This window comes from Lactuca virosa, chromosome 4 (assembly GCF_052849685.1).
Source record: "Lactuca virosa cultivar CGN04683 chromosome 4, Lactuca_virosa_CGN04683_v6, whole genome shotgun sequence".
In the NCBI taxonomy this organism is placed as follows: Eukaryota; Viridiplantae; Streptophyta; class Magnoliopsida; order Asterales; family Asteraceae; genus Lactuca; species Lactuca virosa.
Genome location: NC_136429.1, coordinates 522,706,845 through 522,726,701, shown reverse-complemented (window position 1 = coordinate 522,726,701; position 19,857 = coordinate 522,706,845). Strand labels below are relative to the sequence as shown.

Genomic DNA, 19,857 nt, shown 5'->3' with positions numbered 1-19,857 from the left:
TGATTAAGGTGAGTTTTCCTCACTGTACTCGCGATTCGAAGGCACCAAGGCCGGCCCATTGATTGATATCCTGCTATATGTTGTTTGATGATATATTGAGCATGCGGTAGATCTGTAGGATCCTATGATAGCTGTTGATAGGCGTTAGACTGATAGACCTATAGGACTATTTGTGTTTACTGGCTGAATGAGTATTTGGCTGCTGATTATGTTATTAATTGTTATATGTCGACATGTTATATTGGGGTTGAGACTACTGCTTTGTGCTGACAGTCAATAGACTGGACAATCCAGTCGAAAGGTTGTGGGTCGGGGGTAATCCAACCAGGAGGTTGTGGACTCGTTATGTATTGGGCAATCCAACCAAGAGGTTGTGGGCCGGGGCATTCCAACCGAAAAGTTGTGGGCCAGGGGTAAACCAACCGTAAGGTTGTGGACCCAATATTTTTTGCGTATATGTTGTGTGTTGGTACTTTAGGGGAACTCACTAAGTTTTGGCTTACAGTTTCAGTTTATTGTTTCAGATTTTTCAGATGATCGTGGCAATGCGAATGTGTGACCATGCACATCCTTCAATTTTATGTTATTTGGATTGCGGGATACTCTGATTACCGAAATACACTTTTGAAACAATGGTTTTGTAAACAATTCTAGTTTTGGGTTATTTTTGAAAAGTCAAAATTTGTTTTGATTTTTGGGATGTTACTCTCTCTCTATCTTTCTCTCTCACACACACACACATACACACACTTAGTGTGTGTTCTTGGGGGCTTTTGAGGATCGGATCGTTACTTGATCGTTGTCTTCGGTATAACTTCATTAGAGGAGTTCTAGTTTTTATAGAAGTCACCAAATAATAGGGTGAAAAGAGGATCACACATAAACTTTTTATTGAATATAAAAATATTAAACTGGTAATTATTCATTAATTATATTTAGTATATTAGTTATCTATAAAATAGATACTCATCCAAATCGAATTGCTTTAATTTGTCATAATATTCACATTCTACTCAACCCATCAATGTTATCCCAAAATTTATTCTCCTTAAACACTTGGCTTGTATAATTTACAAAGGAGTAGAAATCCTAAAAAGGTTAAAAAACTTGTACATGCTAACATCCAGTAATACTTGTCAAGTCTTGCTTTCCTCATATCATCAGAAAGCCAATTTCCATTCTTCTCTTCCGACCCTGTAAATCGCTCCACCAAAAACACCATTAATGCACTCAAAAAGCTTCCAACTCCAAACACACTCGTATACAACGCGATCCCCATCGTCTTCATCTCCTCCGGAACCTCGCTGTAGAAAAACTCCTGCATCCCTACCACGGTGAAAATGTCTGAAACACCTAACAGAATATACTGCGGCAACAGATAAAAGATGCTCAATCGTCCAGATCCAGATCCAGATCCAGACGCTTCACGCCTCTTCGTCTCCACAGTTGCTGCGAACACCATTGCGATGACGGAAAGGAACATTCCGATTCCGATCCGCTGCATCGTCGTGATTCCTTTGTCGTTGCGTAAAATGAATCGAGTGATTGGGATGAAGATCTTGTCGTAGAATGGCATCAAGAGGATTATCGAGATCGTGATTGCGCTTTGGAGAGTCGCCGGAGGAATATTGTAGCTTTTTCCGATGCTCCGCTTCATTGTCATCCCTTGTTTTATGAAAAATGTTGCTGGTTGTTGGAAAATCACTGCGAACATGAGTAATGTTGTCCAGATTGGTAGTAATCTGATTATCACTTTCATGATTTTGAACAGATGATTGCTGTTACTGGAGCTCTGATCCGATGAACATCCAGTTTCGACGCCATTGTTGTCTTCTTTTAAAAACAGTGGATTTTCTTGAAGCCTGGAAGATCATTATCAATTTCATTAATTACAAAAAAATTAAAGCTTATACAAAATAGTTTTGTGACATGGGTATATTGGTCATTTTACCAAAAAAATTAAAGATCATTATCAAGGGCATTAATTCGGGAGTTCGAACTGTCGGAAAATATTAATCAAAACGTGAATAACTCCAAAAATAGTTATACAACCTTAATAAGCATTAGAAAAAACGTATCACCGTTTCTAGTTTTGTGACATGGGTATATTGGTCATTTTACCAAAAAATACAACTATTGAGAACAATGTACAATCCGGCGAAGCACACTTACTCTAACTCCACAAGCCTTGATTTTTCAGAAGATTTTAAACCTTTGATGGCTCTAATGATCTTTTTGAAAAAGCTAACGTTAATATCAACGGTTTTGTGTTGTTTGTACGAATAAAACCGACCACCAAACAAAAACAGACTGATAGACAAAACCATGACCATTGCTGACACTGCAAACCCTAGACCCCATCCAACCAAATCTTGTACGTTTGGCATGATCGAAACGCCTAAAAGGCTACCACTACATATGCCAAAATACGACCATTGAAAAAACCAACTTTTGTTATTTGGATCACATTCCTTTTCAGTTGTGGGCAACTCGTCTTGTGGTTCGATCTGATTGGCTCCAAATGCCTGTAACGATGGGTTGTACCCACCCTGGCCTAACGAAATTAAGTACAACGATGAATATAAGGAAAATGATGAAGGGTTTTGTTTATGTAATGTCGACGAAACCAATGCCAAAAGCCCCTGTATACGATAAATAACTTATATTAGAAAATATCAATTGATTTGTTAATCTATCTGTAAGATAAACCGTTTTGATATACCAGAAAGTACAAGACTGATGATGCTAAGATCGTTGAATAGTGATCCCAATAAGAGTCCACCAAGGGTGCCACCACTAAGGGCAACATCGACGTAACACCAGACCAAATACTGACAGTTCTAGCCGCCGAAGAATTGCTCATCTTCATTACATCCGTCAAATATGTCACCAAATTGCATGCTAATCCTTTGAAGACGAACCTCTCCATCCCTGCTATCACTATGAGAAATAAACATGATTTATTGACTGTCATAAATTTCAGATCTTCAAATGTTAGATCATACTGGGAAATAAATAAGAAACATTCGTGTAAACAATCCCATCAATTCGGAAATGGTTGTTATATGTTTGGTCTCAATTTTCTTAAAATAGAAAAAAAAAAAAGGTGTTTGTAACCGACAAATTCGTTAGAATAAATAAATTTGTCCCAATGGTATCAATTGCTTTGGTGGCCAAATTACAAGATATAAGACGGCAATATGTATTTTCTGTAAATTGGATTTGTCGACATGGTGGCGATGCATTTCATAAATCCATGCTTGTTGTGTAATATTAAATGGTACTATATGTAAAACCAATATATATTTAAATTAAATACATGACAAAACCGAATTTGAAAAGAAACTGTTGTTTTCTAAAACGGTATAGAATTAAATATTATGAGTGTGGTGCAGTCGCATGCATGGTGTTACGAAAACGAAACAAAATTTTACCAAATATTTTAACCATAAAACTTTATATATTTTGCTTGCACCATGTCAAAATGTATATAATTTGAAATTGAGCTAAAAACTAAACGGGTGGTTGCCCCAAGTGTTCACAAAATTTTAGAACATTTTTAATTCTTTTATCAAGAAAAATAGACTATTATTCTAATGGCACAATTGTTGTGATAATAAGTATCACTTATTTATAAAATTTAATATATTAAATAAAAAAATCAACAAGTCAACTAAAGTGTTTCTTTTGAACGATATTGAAAAAGTTACATGTTTTTGATATGTCAATTAAAGAATTTATTTTATTACAAAACTATATATTATTTCTGTAAATATGGCTCAAAATCGCAACTCCTTTTATATCTATTAGATTTGAAGCCTTGAAACACACCAATATCATAAAGATTACCCATGATAACGACGGGTTTTCTATTTTATGAGACAAAAAAAATGTAGTGTAATATTTCTTAGAAGTTGGAACGATGAGAGATTGAAAAAAAATAACCAATATTCTTTAGTGTTGTTTGGTTCGTAAAATATTTCTGAAATATTTTGGAATTAAAATTGGAAAGAAAAAAAAATATGTTAGGAATTTGAATCCAATTATATATTTTGTTTGGTTGGTATGAAATGGAATTGAAATCAATTTCAGATTATCTTTGATACACAGGAAATGAAATTGAAATCCATGTAAAATGACAAAATTACATCTTTTTGTCTGTTTTGCTTAATTTCACCTCGTTTTCTAACTTATGTATAAATACATTATATAAATTAAAATAGTAAAATTTTAACGGTGGTGGCAGCGGTGATGGTGGCGGTAGTGGCGGCGGTGGTGGACTGGTGGTAGTGGTGGAGGCGGCGGTGGTGGTGGTGGAGGAGGAGGTGATGGTAGTGGTGGCAGTGGTGGTAGTGGCGGGTGATGGTAGTGGTGGTGGTGGCGCTGGCAACGATGGTGGTGGTTGTGGTGCCAGGTGATGGTAGTGGTGGTAGTGGTGGTGTTGACAACGACGAGAGTGATGGCGGCGGTGGCGATAATGGTGGCGGGTGATGGTAGCGGCGGCGGCAGTAGTGGTGGTGGCGGGTGATGGTGGTGATGACGATGGTGGTGTTGGCGAGTAATGGTGGTGGTGATGGTAGCAGTGTTGGTGAATAGTATATGTATAGGGTTTAAACTGATGAAGTGTTTAGCAAGCGCAAAATGGTAATATTCAACTTTCCATCGTACCAAAGAATTAATTCCTTCAACATCTTGATGGAATCAACTTTCCTTCATTTAAACGAAACTTTTTTCATTTAGGAATCCCCCCCCCCCCTCCGTTCCCAAATTAAGTCGAACCAAACGAATTCGAGGGAACCATAATTTTTTTCCCTAAACTTTCATTCATTTCCTCCCATTAAAATTAAAGATGAGTAAGGTTACATGTTGTAACGCCCGCAGATTCGGGCTAGTCAATTTAGAGACAATGAGCATCAAAAATGACTTTTTGATGGAAGATTATTTAGAAGGAGTAATCTTAACCAAGTTATAGTATATGTCACAAGGGTTCCATACATATAAAGAACGCCGAAATCCGAGTTATAACGAAGAAGTTATGACCCGTCGAAGTTTTACGGCAAAACCGGCACGACTCCGGGAATCGTAAAAAGTGAATTTACGATAAAATACTTTCTAGCCTTAGCGATCTAAACGAAATTTGTAGTATATGTTAAACCGAGAGCGTTCATTAAAAACAACGCCCAAATCTGACTTCGTATGAGGAAGTTATGATTTTTCTAAGATTTTGCATAACAGTGCACAACCCGGAATTCGAATTTTAGATCGGTCAATTTTTAGCCAAAATAATCTAAACGAGAAATAAATATATCGTTAATAGGAGTTAAACGATAAAAAGACAGTCGAAAACGGAGCTCGTATACGAAAGATATGGACAAAACTTAGTCCCTACTCTTCAAGCGCGACGAATTCGATACAGTTATGTAAATCTGAGATAGAGTGAGAATTAGCCGACGAGATCTAAATGAAAGTTGTAGTACTCGTAAATACCAACGCGTGGATATAAAGAACGTCGATAATAGAGCTCGTATGCGAAAGATATGGATGAAACTTGGTCCCTACTCTTCGAGCGCGATAAATTCGATACAGTTTTGTAAATCTGAGATGGAATGAGAATTAGTTGACGACGTCTAAATGAAAGTTGTAGTACTCGTAAATAACAACGCGTGGATATAAAGAACATCAATAATGGAGTTCGTATCAACGAGTTATAATTTTTAATAACACATTTACGTATTAAAATAAAGCGTAAATAATATATACGTCTACATATATATACATATGTATATATCATTAGAAAGGTATCGACGATGCGGTCATTATAAGACTAATGTTGAGTACTTTCGACATTAGTTTAGTACAAATATCATTAAATCTATTTAAAATAGTATTATAAAGGGGTGTTTAGTCATTTAAGTAAATATAGAGGGTGGTTTTTGAAAACTCAATTACTATAAATAAGAGCCTCTAGGCTCTCATATTTCTTGCACCATTCTCTTTAGGGGTGAAATTGGTACGATACCAATTCATTATTCTCTAAACCGTGTACCGTACCAACTATAATTGGTATAAAAAAAATTCTACCGGTACCGTACCAAGTATACTTGGTACCAATTTATTTGGCTACCAATATGTTTGGTTGGTACAAATTGGTAATGGTATATACCAACTTCTTTTAATTTTCTATTGTAACATTTAAAAATAAGCAAAAACATCGGGATTTTGATGTTTAGTATAAAAATTAGTTACGTAGTTCTTTTTGTTTACAAAAGAATTCTACTAAAATAAAGACATCGGGATTTTAATGTTTAGTATAGAAATTAGTTACGTAGTTCTTTTTGTTTATAAAAGAATTATACTAAAGTAACGCTAAAGTAACGTTTTAATTTTGTGCTTTAACGTGGTAATAACTATCGACTAATACAATAAAATGACTAATATAATGTTATTAAAACTGTAAACACTAAACACAATTAATAGTTGAAATATACGATTTCATTATATATATATATATATATATATATATATATATATATATATATATATATATATATATATATATATATATAATAAATTGGTTGGTACGGTATTACCATAGTATTCAAATTTTTGTACCATTACCGTACCAACATTGATCAATTGGTACCGTACTACCAACCAAACATGTTGGCTACCAAATATATTGGCTACCAAGTTTATTAGTTCGGTTGGTAACATGTTGGTTGGTTTTCCGTGGTACAATTTTGTCAGCCCTAATTCTCTTGATTTAAGACTCTTTCTCTTCTTATCCCCCGAGCATTTTGGTCCCTTGTGATTCGACTTCTCTTTCTGTAGTTTTAGTATAGTAAGGTAAGTGCTGAAGCGCTGCAATAATCTTTCTTAGAAAGATTCAGCGACGAAGTTCTACCCCTGCAGAGCCCGACTCCTAGCTAAAACCCCATTGTAAGTAAGTTATGCTTACCATATTTTAAATATAACTTATATTTAAAATTAGTATTCTTATTATGAACTTATAATAAATATTTGAGCTATTATTATGACTTATATAAGTGTCGTTATAATATCTTTTGACCTACTCGCGGTACGAGGAATCTGGTTTAAAGGGCCGCATATGGTTGTTGGATTTCAGAAGTGCTATATGCCAAAATGGTACTGCCCTCCGGTGTTTTATGTATGGCCCCTGTCTGTACGTAGTGGTTGGAAAATATTGTTTAAAAGCTTATATAATAATAATAATGCTAAGACTAATAATTAGTCACGGTAAATATTAGACTAAAATCTAGTGGTAATAATACTAAGTTTCGTCGAAGGAAAATAGAATTGTTAGAAGCGAAGCGCTGCCTGAGTTTGGAATCATCACTTTAACAAGTGAGTGCATAGTTACTTTCATCTTACACATAGATATGAAGTATTTTATATAAATTACGTGCTATGTGTGCATATTATTTGAATGCTTGCTTTCTATGCTGGATGAACGATTTTATACATGTTTTAAATGATTTAAATTGTATATGTATTTTATATCTACGAATATGTTGGGTAAAACATAGGTAGATGAACTATGAGAGATGAAAGATAGTATGAGTAAACATTGGCAGCTATAGACTTGGTGCCTAATAAATAACATCGGCAACTATGGACTTAGTGTCTATTAGATAAACACTGGTAGCTATGGACTTAGTACCTGTTAGAGAAATGTTGGTAGCTATGGACTTAGTACTTGTTAGATAAACGTTGGTAGCTATGAACTTAGTACCTGTTAAATAAACGTTGGTAGCTATGGATTTAGTACCTATTAGCTGAACACTGGTAGCTATGGATTTAGTACCCGATGAATGAACTTTAGCAGCTATGGAATTAGTGCTTTACGAACAAGCATTGATAGCTATGGACTTAGTGCCTATCATATAAACCCTGGAAGCAATGGGCTTCGAAATGAACGAATGCAGGATAGATGATTCTTAGGGTAGATCCTTAAGAGTAAGGAAGATAATGGGGATGGGTAATTGGGTTGATAGTTTGATGTTTAAACATAATAATTAAATTATTGGGTTGAAAACTCTATGTACTCACCAGGTTTCCCAACCTGACCCACTCAAGCTTATTTGTATCACAGGTGTCGATATGAAAGTACTTTACACTGTGGAATTTAAAAGAGATGTAGATCAATAGTGTAAATGAATGTAAGATCTGTTTATGCTCATGTTTTTGTATTGACGATGACATCCCAAATGTTTTAAAATGGATAAAAATACATTTATTCAGAAATGCTTTGATAACGTATTTATCATGTTTTTCTGGGAACAAATTCAGCAACGTTTTTATTAAAAGAGGTATTCTGATTTTTTATAAAGCATAAACAAAATCGGTTTTTTTTTACCTTGAAAATGAGAATGTCACACATGTGACTTGGCTTGTATGAGTTGTGATTTGTCTTTAATGGGCTATAAAATCAACCCATGTATAGCCAAACCTTAAGTAGGTATAAAAAGTTCCGTTTTTCTGTATCTTTTTTATAAAATTGTAGACGGCTATGAGCCACATGCGAGGTTGGCATTTGCAATTTTAGTTTTTTTTTTTTTTTTTCCTTTTTCACAAATGTACAAGTCACTAATGCAGGACATATGCATCGGTGACTTATACATTCACAACTGGGATTATGACACCTACAATTTAACATATGTTACCTGCCATTTAACATCTGTTACATGTGATTTCCTCTTAAGAATATGAACACCTCTATTTTTAAACAAAAAGCATATATAAACATATCTTAAATGTATACAACCTATTAAAAGTCGAATAAAACATGAGTATTTAGATAGATTACAAAGTTTTAAGGAGAATATTGTTTTCGGCAACTAGAGAGAGTAGAGAGCGTTTATTAAACTTTAAAAAAAATATATATGAAAATGATAATTATTTTCGGATTTTAAGGTTTATAAGTTTTTCTCCATTGCCGAAAATAGACCAATTTCATAGTCCACTATGATGAATTCGCTAGTAATATAGGTAAAATACCAAGCGACCTTAATTACTAAATTGATAATCTTTTTTTATTTTTTTTAACAAAAAATAACTAAATCATTAATAATTTGGCTATTTTATAAATTCCTAGTTTTTTTTAACCTCACTTATAAATACCTTGTATTTTGTGGTGTGGAATACGATGATTTTTCTAGGTTACAAAAACATGTAAATCTACGTAGGGGAAGTCATAAAACAATTTTTGGGCACATGCAACCTAGATATCTATTGTATTTTCTCATTATAACAACATACTATAAACAATCGACCTAATCCACTTATTTGCAATAACAAATCAGATTAAAATACATACATTTTCTATAATCGAATATAGTAACTCTTGGATCTTTAATTCCTTATTGGGAAGCAAGCACCAATAATATGGACGTCTCTAATGGCTCACACCAAAACCCTAAAACTCTAAGAACAAAAGAAGGAAAATATGATTTTGCCTTATGAAATATAACACCCACATATTCGGGCTAGTTATAATAAGCGTTAGAAATGACTTTTAGATAAAAGATTGTTTAGGATAAATAATCTTAACCAAAGTTATAGTATATGTGACAAGGATTCCGTACGTATAGAGAACGTTCAAATCTGACTTCGTGAGAGAAAGTTATGATTTTTATCATATTTCAGCATAACAGTATACGACTCAGAAACCGGAATTAAAATCGATCGATTGTTAGGAAAAACAATCTAAACAAGAGTTGAATATATCATCAACACCTATCTGTCAATATAAAGACAGTCGAGAACGAATATCATATGATAAAATTATGAATTTTTAACGGACTTTAAAACTCTAAGCCTGTTAAAAATATAACTTTAAAAATAAAGTCAAAATTAGCTGATAGAATCTAAATGAAAGTTGTAGATCTCGTCGATAGCTACGCATGGATATAAAACCTGTCGAAAAGGAGCTCATATAAGCAGATTATGAATTTTATAAGAAAACATAAAATTCTGTACGTAGCCGCTTGCACAGATAAGATGTGTGGCGATTCTCGTGGAGCCACGTTGTGACATCCCCAATTTTACGGCAAGAATATACCTATTTATTTATGCTTATTTAAAATCAGAATATTCTTCTTAAAGAATAATATTGCGTAATTTGTTCTCAAAAACATGATAATGATATTATCAAAACATTTCTGAAGAAATGTATTTTATATTAAAAACGTTGGGATGTCATCGTCAATACAGTACATAAACATAAACGGAAATAATACAGGCCTTACAAACATCTATCATTTAACAAAAAAATAACTAAATCATTAATAATTTGGCTATTTGATAAATTCCAAGTTTTTTTTAACATCACTTATAAATTCCTTATGTTTTCTTACTACCAAAGATAAAAAACAATCAAGCGGGTTTTGTAGGGACCACCTTATATTTTGTGGTGTGCAATATGATGATTTTTCTAGGTTACAAAAATATGTAAATCTACGTAGCGGAAGTCATAAAACAATTTTTGGGCACATTCAACCTGGATATCTATTGTATTTTCTCATTATAACAACATATTATAAACAATCGACCTAATCCGCTTATTTGCAATAACAAATCATATTAAAATACATACATTTGCTATAATCGAATATATCAACTCTTGGATCTTTAATTCCTTATTGGGAAGCAAGCACCAATAATGTGTATGTCTCTAATGGCTCACACACCAAAACCCTAAAACTCTAAGAACAAAAGAAGGAAAATATGATTTTGCCTTGTGAATTATAACACCCACAGATTCGGGCTAGTTATAATAAGCGTTAGAATGACTTTTAGATAAAAGACTGTTTAGGATAAATAATCTTAACCAAAATTATAGTATATGTGACAAGGATTCTGTACGTATAGAGAACGTTCAAATCTGACTTCGTGAGAGAACGTTATGATTTTTGTCATATTTCAGCATAACAGTATACGACTCAGAAACCAGAATTAAAATCGATCGATTGTTAGGAAAAACAATCTAAACAAGAGTTGAATATATCATCAACACCTATCTGTCAATATTAAAAACGTTGGGATGTCATCGTCAATACAGTACATAAACATAAATGGAAATAATACAGGCCTTACAAACATCTATCTTTTAACAAAAAATAACTAAATCATTAATAATTAGCCATTTTATAAATTCCTATTTTTTTAACCTCACTTATAAACTCCTTATGTTTTCTTACTACCAAAGCTAAAAAACAATCAAGCGGGTTTTGTAGGGACCACATTGTATTTTGTGGTGTGGAATATGATGATTTTTCTAGGTTACAAAAACATGTAAATCTACGTAGTGGAAGTCATAAAACAATTTTTGGGCACATGCAACCTAGATATCTATTGTATTTTCTCATTATAACAACATACTATAAACAATCAACCCAATCCACTTATTTGCAATAACAAATCAGATTAAAATACATACATTTGCTATAATCGAATATAGCAACTCTTGGATCTTCAATTCCTTATTGGGAAGCAAGCACCAATAATGTGGATGTCTCTAATGGCTCACACACCAAAACCCTAAAACTCTAAGAACAAAAGAAGGAAAATATGATTTTGCATTGTGAATTATAACACCCACAGATTCGGGCTAGTTATAATAAGCGTTAGAAATGACTTTTCGATAAAAGATTGTTTAGGATAAATATTCTTAACCCAAATTATAGTATATCTGACAAGGATTTCGTACGTATAGAGGGCGTTCAAATCTGACTTCGTGAGAGAAAGTTATGATTTTTGTAATATTTCAGCATAACAATATACGACTCAGAAACCGGAATTAAAATCGATCGATTGTTAGGAAAAACAATCTAAACAAGAGTTGAATATATCGTCAACACCTATCTGTCGATATAAAGACAGTCGAGAACGGATATCATATGATAAAGTTATGAATTTTTAACGGACTTTAAAACTCTAAGCCTGTTAAAAATATAACTTTAAAAATAAAGTCAAAATTAGCTGATAGAGTCTAAATGAAAGTTGTAAATATCGTCGATAGCTACGCATGGATATAAAACTTGTCGAAAAGGAGCTCATATAAGCAGATTATGAATTTTATAAGAAAACAGGAAATTTCGCGCGTAGCCGCATGCACATATAAGATGTGTGGCGATTCTCATGGAGCCACGTTGTGATATCCCCAATTTCACGGTCAGAATATACCTATTTATTTATGCTTATTTAAAATCAGAATATTATTTTTAAAGAATAATATTGCGGAATTTGTTCTCAAAAACATGATAATGATATTATCAAAGCTTTTGGGAAGAAATGTATTTTATATTAAAAAACGTTGGGATGTCATCGTCAATACAGTACATAAACATAAACAGAAATAATACATGCCTTACAAACATCTATCATTTTACCGGACTATAGTCCATAAATCTCTAATCTGATCATCACATATGTGCTCTCGTGACACTATCTGTGATATAAGAAATTGAGCGAGTCAGCCATAGATTCTAGGAATATACGTGTGTTGATAGATGTCATTTTAAACATCTTTTAGAGTAGTCTTTATTAGCATTTAGCATCATAGTTTACACATATCCATGTCATTAGTTTAAATAATGTTCAACTCATGTCATTGTTAGAATTCCTTTACTACTAGCGATTTTTGTCATTTTCTAGATTATTCGAGTGGAGCGGTAGAGCGGTACTGTGGGAGCAACTTTGGATGCGTTTGATGGAGCATTGAAGTCTAAATGGATTTTGGAACTCATTAAGGATTATGAGGAATTCTTGGAAGATGTTTTGGTCAAGAAAATTTTGATCGAATTGATCTTACGAAGATAGATTGCTACATTCTAAAGCCTAAAGGATGTTGCTGATAGCTTTGACCCCCTGTCAGTATTTTGACCATATCTCTTGACTCGTAACTCGAATTAACGAGATTCAAAATGTTCCGGAAAGTAGACAAAATTTCGGACGACTTTCGTGTTTATGAAAAAAAATTAGAAAATACGAAATTTCGATCGAATTTTGCCAAATTCGATCGAATAAACACTTCGCAGTTTCAAAAAGTCCCCAAAAAATGCAAAATTCGATCGAAGTGTAAAAAATTCGATCGAATTTTCCTTTTTTTTTGCTCCAAAAGACTCTGGCTCGTTTATATAGGAGCATCTCTGATCAGATAAAAGGTTGGACGATTCTTGAAGCTCCAGACGACGAAAAAGACGATTTCTAAGGCATTCTCTCTCCGATTTCAGCGATTTCTGAAGATTTGAAGACTGTGAATTGTATTTCTCAGTTAGTTTAGTAAGAATTAGTAGTTTATTGTTTCTTTTTACTAGTTTTGATTCATTTTTAGCCATATCTGGCTAAACTCTAGTTTTCAGTTCTACATTTGACTAGTACTTTTCATGTGATTAGTTTTCAGATCTGCTTTTTGTTTTGTTTTTCTATCTAGATTTTTCAGTTTTGAGCTTAATGAACATTTAATTTTTAATTCTTGTTAGTCTGATCACCTAGCTAGGGTTTTATCAGTCTAGTTAATTAGTTAATAGAATCTGTAATTGTTCTTGTCAACTGGTAATAAGTAACAAGTATCAGATTGGTTCCGTGTTGGGATTTATGTCACACCCCCAAACCAAGGATGGCGGAAATGTCCGGGGGTGGAGGACTTCATGTATAGTATCATAACAACAATTGTAATAGTAATTCAAGCAAACACAACCAACATATATATAATTGAAAAAGTTACATCATTGTATGAATTACATGTTTACGAAACAATTACAATATGTTGACAAAATATGAAATAGTAGACGCCTTAGCGTCCCATCCTCAAAAGCACTTGGTTACCTGTTTAATGATTTCCTGAGAATACAAGTTGTTTGAAAAAGTGTCAACACAAAGGTTGGTGAGTTCATAAGCTTTTGTTTGGTATTATTAAAAGCCTTTCGTTTGTAAAAGTAGTATTTGTTTTAGAAAAATCCAATATTTTCCTTAAAATGTATATGTAGTCTTAAATCCACTGACCGAAATATATAAGTAACTTTTCTTACTTATAATAAATAATGTAAGTTTAAATCGACGTAAACTCATTTAATTTTAAGGAAGTTCCCGTAAATTCCAATATTCATTAATACTTTATGTGAGTTTATTAAAGCCTTTTCTTGTAAAAGTAGTGTTCGTTCCAGAAAATCCAATATTTTCCTTAATGTGTAAATGTAGTCTTAAAACCCAAAGACCGAAATGTACAAGTAGTGTTCGTTCCTTATAGTAAAACAATGCAAGTTTAAATCGACATAAACTCGTTTGATTTTAGTGAAATCCCCGTAAATTCTATGTTTGTTAATACCACATGTGAGTTATTATAACCCTGCTATGACCTAGTTGGCCTGAAACGACGTTCTTCAGGCGTCGGAAATGTTATGACATTTGTCACCCCAGACCTATCGGTCTAACTGTTGCATGCAGTTTAGGTGTGGGTTTGTCAAACCCAATATAGATCTATACACAACTATCACGCTCTCCCTCAAGGAGACTCTGGTTACAATACATGACTTAATGGTAATTTGAAGTAAATGTCTCACAAAGTCATTAACGGAATTACGTGTTATGAAAACTTGGTACCGTATGGCCGTACCTTGCTTAAAGAAAATATCCTTTGTATAAATGTACCCTTTTTAAATGTATGTCTTATGTAATGTTTCATAAAGTCATTAACGGAATTACGTGTTATGAAAACTTGGTACCGTATGGCCGTACCTTGCTTAATGAAAATATCCTTTGTATAAATGTACCCTTTTTAAATGTATGTGTTATGTAATGTATCATAAACTATACCTATTATAGTTTATCAACCAAGGGTAGTACGTAGTAATGTATGCAAACTATATTCAAAATAGTTTATTAAATGTTTGAATGTATCGGTTGTACTTTGATTATAATCACTTGTTATTCTTTATATTTTATATGTCCAAATCCATTTGTAAACTGATGTGTGTCTAAATATTAAGATAAAATGTCATATATTGCAATAACATATATCCACATAAAGATATACACCTTGCTCAACATGTTACAAGGTGAAATGAAATTGACAGCAACTTTTTGTTGTATACAGTTTCTGTTACTGTTCTTAGAAAATTTATAGAAAAATCATCAAAGCTCTACATCCAAATCCGCAAATTCTGAGAGTTTGGAATATGAGTCTAGTTTGTTCGTAAATTTTATCATGATTTTTAGTGATCTCTAACAGAGGTGAAAATGTTCATAATCACATACTGGTCCGGGTTTGCCTCTGAAATGATAGGCAGTTTTGTAAAAATCACCATAAATTGTAGAAAAATCATATGGAGATGTGCAAGTAGCCATTTTAAAGCTAAGAGTTTGAACTACTTTCACCTGGAACAGTTTTGAAAACTAAAATACTTAAGTTGACCAAAACAGTCTGTGATCGAAGTTCATCTTTTCTGATGTAATCTGATAGAAAAAGTTTAATTGTGTTCTTGATGATTTTACTTGTATTCCCCCCTTAAAACTTAAGAAAAACATGTAAATGTAGGGGTATGAACTCACCCTATGTGGTTTCAGTAGATGAAAGTAAGAGAGAGGAAGTGTTCAACCCAAGAACACTAAGAAGATGTCTTGATGATTCGAGAATCTAACACCGAATAAGATGGAATTTGTGTAAGATATCAATGATTTGAGTAGAATGGAGTGTAATAATTATATGAATGATGAAGATACTTACTAATTGAAGAAAGAAATCCCTAGAGAAAGCCTTGAAGTTCTTGAAGTTGAGAGAAAAGATGAGAGAATTTTGGATAGTGTTCTTTGGTTGCTAAGTGTAGAATGAAAGAAGTTAATGAGAATGAGGAGAGATGACCAATTCTCCAGCTCTTAGAACATGGGAAGAGCTGGAGATTGGGTGTAAAGGTCCACTAAGGTGACAAGGGGTAGTGGGAAAGAGTGGCTAATCATAGAGTGAGGTGGTGGTGGTTTGCTTTTGCCATAAATTAAGGAAAAACAAATATTCCCTCAATAATTAGTTCAACCACTAATTCTTTTAATATATTTTTATAAAAACCCTGGAGATTTATATATTTTGGGGCCTTAGTTTATAAAATAAAGTTTTGGGTGAAAATCCCACGTTAAAATAATGAAAAACGGAGTTAAAACGAAGTCGTAGTCGAAAAACCGGTAAAAAGGGGCCGTCTGCGAGACCTCTCGGATGGGGGCCGAGACTTCGGACCCTCGCATGCGAGGCTGCTGTCTGAAGGCTTCGGATTCGGTCTCCTGAGAGGCTTCAGCTTCGGTCCTGATGAGAGGCTTTGGATCCGAGGCCTCGGATGAGAGGCTTCGGTCCTGAAGTTTCCGTTTTGGGTCCTTAAGGCTATTTTACCCGTTTTTACCTCGTTTCAAGTGGTTTTTGACCCGGTTAAGGGTCGGGATGACCCGAATGATTCCAAAAAGTTATGGGAACTTTTAAGAGAGATTTGGGAGAGATTTCAAATAGAAAGAGATAGAGTGAAAACGATTTAGAGAGGTTTCGTTTGTGATTAATTTGAGTGTCCGGCTTCATAACGCAAGGTTCGTAAACCCCGTTAAACCGTGTTTTAGTGTCGTACACACTCCCGATGAGTGTGCAATAATGTTTTATCGTTTTGGTTCGTTGTTTAGCACTGTTAAGGCTAAGGAAAATCAAACACATGAACTTTCCAAATGATGATTTCTCATTAAAATAGCGAATTGTATAGTGATTACATAATGTAAACCCTAACATACAAGGGTTATTGGAGTTGACCGGTTTGACTTGTTGACTTTGTTTGACTTTGACTTGACCGAAATTTGACGGTTGTCACATCATCCCCCCGTTAGAAGGAATTTCGTCCCGAAATTTTCATTTTGACTGGGATTTCAAGAGTTTGGGAAGAGATGTGGATACTTTTGTTTCATCTGATCCTCGCGTTCCCAGGTGAATTCGGGTCCTCGTTTAGCGTTCCAGCGGACCTTCACAATGGGAATACGACTTTGCTTTGTTCTTTTGATCTCTCGATCCATGATTTCTACCGGTTCTTCCACGAAGTGGAGACTCTCGTTGATTTCAATTTCGTCAAGAGGTATCACGAGGGTCTCGTCGGATAGATTTTGTCAATCATATTCTCGGGGTTAAAAAAAATAAAGTTTTATTAGTTACCTATAGCGACGACTTGTCGTCACCACAAGTTTAATCTATTACGATGATTTGTTGTCGCTATAGGTTTTTAACAAGAGCCAACGGCATACCTATAGCGACACACAAGTCATAATTTGCATGTGTGAAGACTTGGAGTACTTTCTAACTGGTTCATGTGTGAAGACTTTGAGTACTTTCTAACTGGTTCATGTGTGAAGACTTGGAGTACTTTCTAATGAAAACTGTGCTACTGGGGAAATTGGAAACTGGTACGTAGCTTCAAAGTCAAGAATATGCAGTAGGCATGTGATGCATTAAATGCATGAGGCACACAAGTCATAATTTGCAGCAACATATCCGTATATGTGTGTGAATTGAAGAAGAAGGTTACGGCTCAAAGAATATATATATATATATATATATATATATATATATATATATATATATATATATTCATTTTCTCTTCATTTGTTAGATACACAATAACCATAACATCATAGACTATATATATTCCATTTCATTTGTAATTTTCACTAGTTTATATTCCGCGAGTGTTACCGAAATCATTTATCAATTTTTCAGAAGTGCTTAACTTGTTTTGTTGCATTCCCAACAATTTGCTATTAATTACTTCTCCCACTTTACTTATATAAATCATCACATTCTTACCGCGACTTTTAACTTCTCCCTCACAAATGGATCCACCTGCAGATCATCAAAACCCCATAGATGACCTCGATTGGTTTCAGTACTTTGATCATCAAGATCTTTTCAGGTATATATAAACGTCACTCATTACACCATCTTACGCACAGAAAAGTGATTTTGTCGACATTGATCAAAACATGGTTTGGATTTGTAGTGATCAAAAAGAGTCTTTCATCGTGTTGGATTTGATTATCTTGAGTTTTTTTTTGGATTTTTGTAGTGGTGACATGCTCAACCATCATGATTACGAGTTGTCGGAAAAATTGCATGAAGTGCTCGATCAGAACGTTTCCACAGTACTTAACAAAGATCAAAACATCATTTCTAGAAATGAGTTTCACGATCTTGATCCCCTTAAAGATATAAGCTTATGGGATTGTTGGGAGGATGGTAATTTACCATTGGTTAGTTTCAGTGAAGACTGTAAATCCGGTGGTGAGGCTACATGTAGTTCTAGTGCTGCCACCACTGATCACGGTGGCCGGAAGGTGGCAAAGAGATTGAGACCATTGGAGTTTGAAGAGATAGAGAAGTACTTTGAGATGCCGATAATCATAGCAGCAAAGGAACTAGGGATAAGTTTAACAGTGTTGAAGAAAAGATGCAGAGAGCTAAACATAAACAGATGGCCTCATAGAAAACTTAAGAGCCTTCAATCCCTCATTGAAAATGCCAAGGTAAATTATGATAATAACCTTCTATACATTACTCATGCACTTGGTAACCAAAGTAGTTTTGGTATTTTCTAAAATTTTAATTGTTAGTTTCTTTATAACTAAACATAGGTCCTAGGCATATGCCACATCAAATCAATTGAGTTACTACGATTTCCTGATTTATATTTATATAAACTTAACTCATTGTAAATTTTGTGAACTCACATGAAAAATATATTGCATCTACCTTTTAAAAAAAAATTAGGAGTTGGGATTAAAGGAGGAGATAGAGACGTTAGAAGGGCACAAGAAGATGATGGAGAAATTGTCAGGTATGGAATTGACAGAAAGAACAAAGAAGCTTAGGCAAGCTTGCTTCAAAGCTATTTATAAGAAGAGAAGACTTAACAATCCTTAGCCATTTTGTTATAATTAGTGGATTTTAATCTACATTGTATGTGTTTTTCTCTTGATAGTTTGATACCCTTTTTAGTTTCATTTTATGTATTTGTCTATTGATTTTTAATGCAGAAAATTTTGTATAATTTGGGTATTATAGTTTGTATTATGTATTTAGCCATATTCTAGATTGCCGACACGACTACGCCGACGACTCTATACCAGAGGTCTATATAAATAGACTTATGAATTTAGTAGGAATAACTTGATTATAATCTTGTGATTTGTTCCATGTCTGATCCACCCCTAAGATTCACTTGACATGCCCCCAGTGATGTGTAATTAAAATTTTATTAGACTGTTGATCCTAATGAGTCTACCCCGTTATAGTTTGTGATTAATTTGAGTGTCCGGATTCATAACGCAAGGTTCGTAAACCCCGTTAAACCGTGTTTTAGTGTCGTACACACTCCCGATGAGTGTGCAATAATGTTTTATCGTTTTGGTTCGTTGTTTAGCACTGTTAAGGCTAAGGAAAATCAAACACATGAACTTTCCAAATGATGATTTCTCATTAAAATAGCGAATTGTATAGTGATTACATAACGTAAACCCTAACATACAAGGGTTATTGGAGTTGACCGGTTTGACTTGTTGACTTTGTTTGACTTTGACTTGACCGAAATTTGACGGTTGTCACAATTTAACTCTGATATAAACTGTAAAAATCATATCTTTACGATTCCAAGCTTGTGAGAAGTATTGGATATTGCTGAGAATTTTACACAAATCTTAAAGTTGTTTTTCTGATTTAATTAAGAGTTTGTTTAATTGAACAGTAAAAAAGTTAGGGTTAATTCAAAGAGCTTGTTTTGGTTACCTAATTTAGGTAAAAGAGATTATACTAGAGATTGTTAGTTTTTC

General features: G+C 33.8%; 1 protein-coding gene across 1 annotated transcript; it reads right to left on the bottom strand.

The window, feature by feature from the left end:
* Nucleotides 1-975: 975 nt before the first annotated feature.
* Nucleotides 976-2,972, bottom strand: LOC145103686 (protein NRT1/ PTR FAMILY 5.9-like). The gene is made up of 3 exons (XM_079040976.1): nt 2,723-2,972; nt 2,173-2,642; nt 976-1,862 (listed from the first exon to the last, which is right to left on the bottom strand). Exons 1-3 carry the CDS (start codon nt 2,927-2,929, stop codon nt 1,049-1,051), a joined length of 1,491 nt encoding a protein of 496 aa, XP_078897102.1. The 5' UTR covers nt 2,930-2,972; the 3' UTR covers nt 976-1,048.
* Nucleotides 2,973-19,857: the final 16,885 nt, after the last annotated feature.

What these genes read in the sequence shown, in the direction of transcription:
- LOC145103686 (XM_079040976.1), bottom strand. Translation starts at nt 2,929, where the DNA reads ATGGAGAGGTTCGTCTTCAAAGGATTAGCATGCAATTTGGTGACATAT. An exon ending in CATCAGTCTTGTACTTTCTG is followed by an intron (nt 2,643 to 2,722) that starts GTATATCAAAAC and finishes TATCGTATACAG; the next exon opens with GGGCTTTTGGCATTGGTTTC. An exon ending in TCAAGGCTTGTGGAGTTAGA is followed by an intron (nt 1,863 to 2,172) that starts GTAAGTGTGCTT and finishes ATGATCTTCCAG; the next exon opens with GCTTCAAGAAAATCCACTGT.